Source organism: Gavialis gangeticus, unplaced genomic scaffold, assembly GCF_001723915.1.
Source record: "Gavialis gangeticus isolate Ggan-Ray unplaced genomic scaffold, GavGan_comp1, whole genome shotgun sequence".
Taxonomy (NCBI): domain Eukaryota; kingdom Metazoa; phylum Chordata; order Crocodylia; family Gavialidae; genus Gavialis; species Gavialis gangeticus.
The window spans coordinates 154,123,635-154,135,653 of NW_017729024.1; the positions used below are offsets into that span (position 1 = coordinate 154,123,635).

The 12,019-nt window shown below is 41.1% G+C and overlaps 1 protein-coding gene across 1 annotated transcript in view; it reads left to right on the forward strand.

The window, feature by feature from the left end:
• The window catches only part of OXCT1 (3-oxoacid CoA-transferase 1), a 209,198-nt gene that overhangs the window by 145,204 nt on the left and 51,975 nt on the right, over positions 1 to 12,019 (forward strand). Inside the window, exons 12-13 of the mRNA XM_019518269.1 lie at positions 2,458 to 2,530; positions 3,312 to 3,387. Of these exons, the coding sequence (XP_019373814.1) occupies positions 2,458 to 2,530; positions 3,312 to 3,387 (149 nt within the window). The remainder of the gene's footprint in view (positions 1 to 2,457; positions 2,531 to 3,311; positions 3,388 to 12,019) is intronic.

Below are 12,019 nucleotides of genomic sequence, written 5' to 3' on the forward strand. Positions count from 1 at the left end.
AACCGGATCAGGGTGCTCAAGGGGCTTAGATGTTCCTCTGCTTAATCAGGCTTAGAAAGGAAATGTGTGATGAACTGCTCAGGCTGCGATAGTGCTGGGCACATGCAGAAGCAGAACACTAGGTACCTAGGGGCCATTATTATTAGTGAGGGATGTGTCTCATGGATGTAGACAGCTCCTAGGATGACCGTTCTGGATTTAGGTGCTTCAGTTCTGCCTAATTCCTGTTTTTGGCACCTAACTCCTTTGTTGGATCTAGCCCTAAATTATTCTGGGTAAATTGTTCAAAAGTAGCGAAGTCCCAGTAACTAGAAAGCATCCAGAGTACTTTCAAATTTAAGATATAGGTGTTTGAACATTTCATTTAAACGATATGGAGTTATAAACTCTGAATGGCAAAAATACAGGGTTTAAACTCACTCCAGCTCAAGTCATTGGGAAAACTTGTTGACTTACACAGAATCAAGCCCAGAATTTTTTTTAACATTGATTTTGTCCAAATTTTGCAATATGGGCATGAGAGTTAGGGTCCATTCCTCTGATTTCTTAAATACCAAATATTTCTCTGTCAAATAAACTTACTACACCCTTATGTACATTAATCCTTGATTTTATGTGTTGTTTTTTTTTCTAACCACAAACTATTCACTTTCCAAAATTCTTACATCATATAAAGTCTTTTTATTGTCTATGTTGCTGTTTACAGGGTGGTGTCTCTCTCGCTGCTTCTGTGTATGTCTGACAAGGGAAGACAGCTCAGGCTGTACTTCGAGTGCCCAATTTGGACCACTGATTTTTAGCTTTACTTTTCTATTTGGTTTGCACAAAATCTAATATTATTTGCCAAATGTTACAATGAAGTAAACTCAAATAATGGAAGCAGGACAACATCTCTCTTTTGCCTTAAGTCTTCCTTCTCTTTCCATCCTTCCTTTCTTTTCCTCTGGCTTTCGCTTTCCATCTATAGCATGGTATGTTTCTCGTTGGCTGTCATCTTTCTCAGTCTTCTCTTTCAATTTATTTTTTCTGAACTATTTCAATCTTCGTTCCCTTGAGTTGTTGGCAAACCCCAACATATTCTTCCCCATGGCTTCCCTAGGCTTTTCAACACTTAATCCCAGTTTTTTCCTTTCCCGTAGACCTATCTGATATCTCCCACTTAGCTTCTCTCATCCAGCTCCATCATTCTACCCATAATAATAGCCTTTTGTTTCAGACACGCCACCAGGCACTGCCTCAGCAAAGCAAAAATATCTGCAGTGTTCTGCCTGGATAGAGGTTGTGCTAGGAGTGAGGAAGGCAGTTTTGGGATAGGCCTAGAGTTAGATCCTTCACCCCTTCCATCTAATATTCAATATTCCTTCCCCCCTTCCATCTTGAGTGCTGTATAAGGCTTTGTGTGCTCTAACCGAAGATGACTTCCCGAGGTCCCTTCCAACCTTAATTTTGTATGATCCTATGATAATGTTGCTCAGGCATCTTGGAGAGAACGGAGATGACCAGTTCTGTCACCCATTAAAAAGGTAGTGTTAGAGTGATGTAGCTGAAGAGGTAAGGATTTCTTAGGGTGAACTTGGGAACAAAAATTCATGAACTGGCTGAACACTAAAAACTAAGGACTTAACACTGATAATGGTTTCACACCACATTATTACCTACCTGATTTCTGAATTATTTCCACACATGGAAGGTGAGAATGGTCCTCTCGCCTTTTTGATAGGCCCTGTTCTTTCACTAATTAGCTTCTTTTCTCTACTAATTGTTTTTCTGTTACCTCTGGCAATTTCTCTCATATCCCTGCCCACTCCTACAACTATTTCTTACTATGCTATGCTGACTTTTACTGCTCAGACCTGATGAAAAATGTCTTGCATTTGAAAGCTTCTTTAACACTATTCTAAACTAAGCAGTTTGTCCAATAAAAGATGTTGTACTAAGAAATCCTTACCTCAGCCATTAAAAAGTAATTTTCCATGCATGATTTTGCCGCTCAAGATCATCTTTATTATTAATCTGTTCTGTTTTATCAGACATTTTTCTTTTACTGTCAGGCAAATCATCCCTCAGTTTGTCTACAAAAGTCTAGTGAGGTTTATAATAAACTAGAGAAGCTAATAAACATCAAACCTCAGGGACAGTATCTGTAGGTGGCACCCTTCTGTGATTTGCATAGTACTGCCTATTCCAGTTTATACAGTGGCATCTGCTGCTTCTTATGCTACCTAACAATTCATCCTGTTTGGTTTTGTGTATAGCTGTCAATCTAATTCTGTCTCACAGGTAGTTTTACAGTGTAACCCCCCCTCCCCCACCCCGAATTCCAAAAAGTATAGCGCTAATAAAATATAGCCAGAATCTGAAGGGGTTTGACGTAGTCTAGACCCTTTCCTATTGGGTAAATCATGCGGTGATACTTCTGTAAATGTAATAACTTAATTTTCCTCTTCCCCCCTACAGGTAAAGAGACAGTGACTGTTCTTCCAGGTGCCTCCTATTTCTCTAGTGATGAATCATTTGCAATGATTAGAGGGTATGTAACCACCAAAGCATTAATCTGTTAGACTGTTGAACAGAATAAGCTGAGTCACTAACTAAACTCATTAGTATTACTTTGAGATATGATTAGCAGTTAACAGTATGGAAAACTATCATGGATTTGCTCAGTAATAATTTACAGAAGGATTAGGTATGGGTACTGGAAATTGAAGTATTCAATTTACTGTAACTAATAGATGACCTAATGCTGTTTGCGTCTAATGTTACCTAGCTGTATATAACACATTTGTAACTATGCTTTTAGCAACTACTTTTTTGCCATTTTCCAAGGATCTAATATGGACCCACATACTCTGTACTCTTTACTTAGCTTGTAGTCCTCATTCTACCTCCCTGATGGAAATTCAGCATCTGCACCTGTTTTTGTTTGTTTTTTCGGGGAAGAGGTTTGGTACAAACAAACACTAAACCATAATGGCTCTGAAAAGATCATCAGTGCATGCAAATAAGTGAAGGAGTGCACTTAAGAATATGAGTTCAGAGCTGATTTATCCTGCATGCAATTAACCAAAGCCAGACCAAAATAATGTTTCCAAGGCTCAGTAGGCAGACAAAGAAACCTGTATTGATGCTTTGTCTTAAGAAAACAATAAGTACATGTAGAACAGGCAGAGCCTCCGCTGCCTCTGCTCTGCATCACTGTTTAAAACATGTTGGATCTATATATTGTGAAAAATCTATATGTGAAAAAAGGCTTGTGGATTTGTGGGCTATTTGATAGTGTATTCTAATTACGGACTTTATTCTTTCACCAGAGGCCATATTGATTTGACAATGCTTGGAGCAATGCAAGTTTCCAAGTATGGTGATCTAGCCAACTGGATGATTCCTGTAAGTAGATATTTGAACCCCTGAAAGAAAGGGCTTGTATTCAGAACAAGATAAATGTCTTTTTCAATTTTTTTTATAGTACTGTGTTTCTGAACATTTTATAGAAGCAGTGCAGTTTCTAAATGGATAGTGGAGAGAGGGACAGGTGAAGAGGCAAGTGATAAAAGATTCTTGAAAAACAACAATTAGCAGTGCCTCTGTCTCGCCTTTTTTTAATGTTTGTTAAGACTGAAGATTTAGGGAGCAGTGGAAACTTTTGATAGTCGACTCATTGCACCAACCACACCATTTCTGTTTTAAAAAAATCTAGATTTCCTAGTGACACCAAGGGCTAGATCTTATTCCATCCTGTTTGAGTCCCTGAAAACCAGGTAAGGTGAAAGATGAATAGGTTATTCCCTTGCCCACAGCTTTTGTGATGTAACCTTAAGGCTAAGATAACAGAGTGTTGCAAAAAGAGGTCTGCTAACATTTTGCAGGGACTTGGCAAGAATAGAGCAGCATGATATGCTGGCACCATAGCTCATTTAGATGCCCTGTGGGTTGGAATTGGATCTATCCTCATGTGTTGTGCTGCGTGCACTATTTTTTAAAATCAGAAGCAAGAAATAATACACAAGAAAATTCTTTAGGTAGACACTCTAATCTAAAGCAGACACATTAAGACAAAATGCATGTGGTTTAAAGGCAAGGCTCTTTTTCTTCAATATTGCCAAGTATTTAAAAAAAAATATGAGTCAGACCTCCCAAAAGTCTCCCAAAACAATGAGGTTTTTGAAATAATAAATATTAGTCTTTTATATTTCCTTCTGGGATTTGAGGTTTTCAAGCTTTTTCTCTTCTACCCCAAAGGGCAGACTTATTCTGGTGACAGCTGGGATTCAATCACCTGACTGCAGGAGCTGGTGCTTGAAAAGAGCATCAACAGTTGTTCAATTAGTAATAAAATCTAGAGACTTGACAACATTTATTCCTTCCTCTGTTTTTTTTCAATGAGAAGAGCTGCTTTCAATGAGTCTTTACCACTTGCCTCATCTCTCAGAACCTCCATTAGACATTTAAAACCCCTAGACCTATGAAAAGCTTACAGCAAAACCAAGTGGTACCACAAACTTTGCATGTTTTGAACACAAAACCATAAGTCACAGTCAAGGTCATCTTGGGAGTTAATGGGGCTTAGTGATTCTTTTGATGAACATGGATGTCTTGTCATTTGTAACAGTTAGACCTGGTTTAGAAATTGGGTACATACTTTTTCATGAGCTCTCAGTGTAGCACCAATACTACAAAGGAGGAAAGGATGTCTAAAGAAAGATGATAGTACAGGCTGAAGCTGAAGAATATGAGCCTACAGCAATCAGCCAAAAAACATACTTTTCTGATAAGCATCCAAGATGTTGCAGATTTAGAACTTAAGAAAGTAAGGAGGGGAAAGGAGTCTGAGGGTCTTAAAAAAGTTTGTCACCATACATGAAGGCTGCCAGTTTTGGCTGAACATAGATATTACAAAACACTGCATTTCAGTTAGATGGTTTAATACTTCTCTGATAAAACTCCTTGAGTAGGCACAATACCAGTTTTGATTTCGTTGCGTGTTAGTCACAAACATTTATTCTTGAATTTCATGTTGGTTGGTAAGAAGCACAGCTTTTTGCAGCTAAAATGCTTCTTCACAGAAGAAAAACTTGAATTTTTGCCTATTTCCAAGGGTACCAGACTGATAATTAGAAATGCGTCCAAGGCAAGTTGCTTTATTGTTATAAAAAGCAAGATCAGAATAAATACTCCACTTTTATAACTTAGGATATTTCACTGTGGTTGGGAGGGTTTATTTATTTATTTATTTTTCATGGCTTCATACTTGAACCTAATATGGGGGAGACACTGTTGGCGCATCCTCATGAGTGGAAATGTGCATTTCCCTGGGAACAAATTGTCCCTGGGCATGTGCCTGCACGCTTTCTTTGGTGTGTGGCAAGTTGCCCTGGGTGGAGTAGGTGAGGCCCCAACAGCCTTACCTGCGGTCCTGGGGGCTTCCTAGGGCAACAGTAGCGGTGATCTGGGTGCATAGAGCCTGCCTGGCTGCCAGGGCATGGCTCTGGCTGGCCAGGCTCCAGTTTTTATTGGTGCACACTTCAGCCACATGTGTCACTCCACTTTTTTCTGCCCTGGCAGATGGATTTGTGAGCACTACATGTGTTTTCAGGCTAATCCCTGTCATGCATAAACTGTAATATTTATTTCAGATTACCTTTGTCTTTCTTAAGACCCCAAATAGCCCTAGAATCTTTTAAGAAATTTCTCCTAACCCAAGTTTGGAACAAGTTGTATCTTTGTTTGCCTCAGATACAAAAAACCAGTCAGCAGCAGCAACAGTTCTTTTTCTGTTTTAACAGCAACAGTAATATTAATTCCTTGTGGAAAGGAGAATAAAGCTATGAGTAATGGGAAAAAAAATCAAATTATATTTTTAGCCCAGTATGGTTCCTAATTTGAACTAAGATGAAGTTAATAATTAGTTACCAAATATCTTTATATAAAAAAGGATCAGAGAGTTGAGGGGCTAAAACCAAGGTTGGTAAAATATTTGAGCTTGGGTGATATGTTTGCTATACTTATGTCTTAAAGAGTTCACATTCCCTTTTTAAACCTAAGCCTGTTACCAGATGCATGGTGTGGGTAAACGCTTATGACTGTACTCCTGTAGATGGATTGAGTAGGATATCTTTTCATTTATATAAGTTTCCAAACCATTTTTATTTTTACTTAGCATTGACGAAGCACTGTTCTGTCAGAAGACATAATTTTCTTTGATTTGCGGCTGTTGGGACTCTTCATTACATAATGCAAAATGAAACACTTATTTACTTGCCAGTTTTCAAAAAACAATTATGAATTTTTGCAGCAAAAGCCACAAAATTGCTTTTACAGATAAAAAAAAAAAGTGTGAGAGAGTGTTTTCATTCTATATTTGGTATAAAACTAAGTTATATTTTATATTTCAATAAGTTTATTTTATGTAAATTATTGAAATATTAACTGTTTACACTGGATATATCTTATTTATTCAAATCCCATGATAAGTTTCTTTTCCCCATTTGACAGAAAGGAAAAAAAGCTGAATCTTGGATTCAAGTACTGACTTGACACCAGAGCTGCAGCCACTGCCTACCCTGGGCTGGGGCTAATGCTGCTGCATGGCTGGAGTTGCGGGGGGGCTAGAGCTGGCTCGTGTGTCAGGGGAGGGGGTGCAAAGTGGGGGAAGCAGAAAGGAGACCATATGGTGCAGGGAGAGAAGCATGGGGGTATTGCAGGGGAGACTGCATGGTGTTGGAGGGGTGGAGCATGAGGGAGACTGAAGTGGCAGGGGAGCTGCTGTGGCTCTCTGGCCCCAGCCCAGGACTGGGGCTATGATCAGGGGTTGGACTGGGAACAAGGCTAGGGTCAGAGTTGCTGCCACTACCACTGACTGGCTGGGTCTGGATGTGGAGCCACCATGTGCTCTGGGCTAGAGCCAGAGCCAACCCTAGGGGTGTGCGGGGCCCAGGGCATATTGGGCTGTGCGGGGCCTGTGCTGGGAGGGGTGGTGAGTGGCCAGTGGCCAAGGGGAGGGTGGTGAGCAGCCAGGGGAGGGCATGTGATTAGCAGCGGCTGGTGGGGTCTGTACAGCACTATCCACAGAGACTCCCAAAGCGTGGGGCCTGGGGCAATCACCCTGATTCGCCCCTCAAGGGCTGGCTTTGGCCAGAACTGTTTCATAAGCATTGTTTGGGGGAAGGGCCAGACAGAAGGGGCAGAGGTAGGTGTTGAGGAGCTAGATGCTGGGCAGGGGCAAGTGGTGGGGCATGAGTTGGGGAGCAGAATGGTGGGAATCATGCCTCTTGCCCCCCTGCTGCTACTGCTGCTTTCATCACTGCAGCAGTGGGGGCCATGAATTTAAGATGACTCTCTAATAATTAGATTCTATGCATGGAAGGTTATAAGAAATGAATAGTTTTCATATGTATAGAATCTAATTACTGGGGCGGGGGGTCATCTTAAATTTGAGGTGACCTTGGATTTGAGGAAATACGGTATTCCTTGTTTTGTGGGAGGTCAGCTGAAGGTTTCAAAACTTAAAAAAAAAATCTGAGTTTAAAGAACAAAAGGTCTAATTGGGTTTGAACAGCATTTATATTTGAAGTATAGTAGATGGAAATGATAGCAACATGAACTAGAGTTAGAGATCATGGCTCAGAGTAACCATACGGAAGCCTGCAAGAGTTCCAGAAATTGTGGAGATACATTGCATCTTTACACATGCACTGGGGGTGGGGAGCACCAGAACTGCTCTAATTCAAGCACCTGCAGTGCCTTGTGCATTCAGCATCCTACGCTTCAAAATGGTGATGGGGGTCCTTTAACTTAAAGCTCGTTCGACACCATTTTGAAATGCAGGGACACTGAATACATGAGGCATGGAGGCTGCTGGAGCATGCCAATTAGTACATTCCAGCAGACTTGATTAATTGTCTTCTCCAATGTGCTGTAATTGCAGCATGTTGGAGCAGCATCCCTACACATCTACAGGCACCCATTAGGACTTATGGGTGAGGGGTACATCAGTCTGCAGTAATAAATCATAGTTATGCTTGGAGCAAGTTTTTATAGCTGCATGGTCCCTCAGTATTGGCATATGTATCACAATAAGACCAGGAATTAACATCTTGTCAGTGCGCAAAGCCCTGTCAAGCAGTTCTGAACGGTGTCAATTATATTTCAGTTTCATCCCTCAAGAAAATGGCTACTTGGTTTTGGTTTAACTTTTCTAGGTTCTTTGATTTGTCACTTGTCCTAGTTTTGTGATGGTACCAGGAGACCATGAGATTGAGGATTTTGAAAAGAGGGCTGCAACCCTATTCAGCTGCCACCTTATTCACCCTTTGTTGAGAAGGATGGGGGGAAGCAGCTTGCCAAAAAGGGGTTCAAGTTTTTTTCTGTTGGCCCAGGCAGAGCCCCTTGGAAACCAGGGTCAGGGACCAGAGAGTGTCCATATCTGTACCACAGCAGCTGAAGTGTTGGGGAGCCCAAGCCATGGCAGGTAACACCATTGCCATTCAGCATAATACTCCATCCAGGGTATACTGTACTTCTGCCCTGATCCCCTGCTGCTGCTGCTGCTGCTGCTGCTGCTGCTGCTGCTGCTGCTGTAGTAGGTCTGGTGGGTACCATGTGGGAAGAAACTTTGAGGGGGGCACACTAGTTCCTACACAGCTGCTCCTCCCTCCACAATGAACAGCACTGTCCTTTCTGCAGCACGAATTGAGAGCAGGTGCAATCACTAGTTAATTTCTTTACTTCCAGATCATATATGAAATTGTTATATAGTATCAGGCTTAGTACAATGTAGAACCCCAGTGGAAATGCTTCCATTTGGTAATGATTTCTCATTGTTTATTTCATTTTGAAATCTCTTTGAGACAGCTCTTATCTGACATTCTGTAGGGTAATTTTTAATCGGAATGCCATGTGTTCCGAGTCAAATACCTACGCAGCAACATTTATTAACCAGCACTGATGAACGTATCAGAAGAAGTACACTAGCAAATGTTACCATAGGGGCCAGACTGAATGGGGTTAGCCAAACTGTAGGCATTTAAATGTTTCTAGGTCTTATTTTAACTTTTGCTGTAGGTAAGATGATAAATCATCCTTATTAGGCAGTTTCACTGAGTGTTATATATCATTTTCATCACAAGACTTATGATGAATAATATATGGATCCATTTTTATTGGGAGAAACTATCAGTCACGGGACCTTAAAATTCCATTTTACTATATTATTTTTCATTTAGCTTTATATTTCCATTTAGTGTAATATTTTTATATGCTATAAGCCCTTAGTTTCTCTGTTTGATGGTAATGCCATCATTTACTTCATAGGCAGGTACTAATCTGAAACCTTCAAGTTTTGAGTAAGTACCATTGTGAAACTATTTTTTCTGTCCCTTAACAGCTTGATAACATTCAAATACTGATGCTCAAGTTGTGTGTTTGCTTGCATTCATAAAAATAAAGGAAATCAAGTGGAAAGGAACATTAAAATAATTGCAGCCCTTTTTCACTAATTTTTAATAGAAGGGGGAGTCCTAGGAGAATTTTGAGGTAAGAAGAGCAGCAAGATATCGTAAACACATTATAAAACAGACCTTGAGATATTTGTCTGCTCAGATGTTTCTTCTTAACAAGTGATTTCAAAGGTTTATTTGGGGAGATCTGTGCCTTGGGCAGCAGCAGCCCATGGCATAGTGCCTAGATCACTGTCACCACTGTCTGCAGTTGCTATATTTGTGCCATTTGGACACCTGGGGCTTGTGCCCTGCTTGCCCCCCTTAGTTAGATTGAGTACTTATTGATAGTCTTATTTCATAAAGCATGAAAGTTTATATTCTTGTTACTTTTCCATGTCTAGGGGTATCATCTTCACTGTCCTGTATCCAAAAAGATTTTTCATGCTAGCAGGGCAGTTTAGTTTGCCAAGTAAACTAATGACAATTTTCTGGTATGTAATGAAAATACAAAAGGAAACTGCAGCCCAGACCCTAGTTTCAGAAGCTCTATAAAACCTTTGGTGAACCTGGGTCACAGATGGCTCCCCCAGTGCCTGTCAGATCACAGCTGAAGCCTCCTGGTTGCCAGGGGACTCAGCACACCACTTCACAGACAAGCTTTTCGGCGGCTGCTTTTTATTAAAACTTCTTGATTCCTTTATAGTTAGGTCTATGGCTCCATTTGCCACTGAAACACAAGGCTCATTTTTCCCCTTTTAAAACAGAGCTAGAAGTCCTTCTGCTGTTGCTGACATTTTATGTAGTGACCTGAACATTAGAACAGTTACTCAGGGTGCAGGAGAGAAATTCATTTCCTTCCCCTGCTAAGGGGATTCAAACCTACATGTCCCAGTAGAATGCCCTACCCCCAGGCTTTTGGCTGCACTGGGTGTGATTATCTCCATCCCTTCTGACGATGCCCCTGTGCAACAAAGAATTCAGAATTCATTGATCCAGAAAGAGGACACATGAGGAGGGGAGGAGATTTGGGCTCTGGTCCCAGCTCCCAGGACTATAAATCATGAAACAGTCACTGGATAAAATACATGAACAATCCTGGGATCTTGAATCAGATTAGTAATAAAGCATAATTTTAAAGAGTTAGGTAAGTAACTACTAATGGAACAGTTTACCTCACACGATGCATTGTCTGGGCTCAGAAAGAAATGACATTTCTCATGTTATTGGCCCCTTGAAAGCTCTTTAAAGCTATGCCCAAACAGAAGAGCACAGCTCGGAACCCTCTGTTTGTGGGGCAAATTAACCCTCATTGCATGAGGGCTCAAATGAAGATGCCGCTAAGTGGAACAACTTCATTAATTTCCATCTGGTCTGACTGCAATAGCAGCCTGGCCCCAGCTGCTGTCTCTGGATGGAAGGGGGGCGAAGGCAGGAGGGAGGTCCCTTCCAGGGTTTTCTTAGTTCCACTGGAATGGGGTGCGAGTGGGTGGACTGGAGAGCCTGACCTTGGGCGGGGGCTCCAATCTACCTGCCCCCCCACCCCACCCCACCCCATTCCAGTGGGGCTGAGAATCCCAGAATGACTTACTTCCCCTGCCTTCTCCCCCCTCCCATCCAGAGACTGCAACAGAGCTGCGAAAGTCAGGGCAAAACCAGGGAAGGAGAGACGGAAAGAAGAGGAGCCGTGGAAGATGCAGCCTGTCTCCCTGGATCAGCTCCAAATTGGAGCCAATCCTCCACCATCCTGATCCAACAGCTAACGTCTGTTGGATCAGGAGGATCAGTCTAACTCATTACTATTTCTGTGGATCAGAGTCTGCAGCAATGCAGACATGTTCCAACTTATTTGATCCTTACACTGTCAGTCATGGCTGAATTCGCAAATCCACCTTAGAGGAAGTTTCTTAGCTGTGTTATCAATTCCCTGAGCTGTGGAAATTTTCGTGAGGTAGGACTTGCTTCATTAAATCCTGTTCTTTTAGACAATGGAAATATACAGAGGTTTCAATTTTAAAAGTTGACATTTGTCAGCAGTAATATCCATGCATTATTTGAGGTACTGCAGTTTTCAGTGTGGCAACTGTCAGTGTGGTAGCTGTTGATAAATTGTGACTTTTTTTTTTTTAAATTGAAGACCACTGTATAATCTTTAAAGATGATGATAGACTCCTTTCTGCAGTTCATTTAATTCTCTACATTTCTAAACATCTCTACAAAGCATGGTAAAATTTTAAGTGAGCTACATTACCTTTCTGAAAAAGAAGTAGCAAGGAGTCTGATACTCTTTGACTAATGATGCTTTTGCATTTCTGAAACAGCCCCAAGCCATTAGATATCATGCTTTAAGAACAGAAGGGGGGGGGGCGGTGGAGATTATAAGTGATGGATAAGCCCTCTCAGGGATTCATTAATATTAATACCATAAATAGTGTTGCCACTGATAGGATGTAACAGCAAATGAACCATTGAACTGATGACTGAAATCCCCTGCAGCCAAAGATTGATGAATCTCAAAGAGTAATTGTAATGAAACTTTTGTGGCTTATATTTCAATAGATAAAAACTTCCAGCAGGTCAAATTT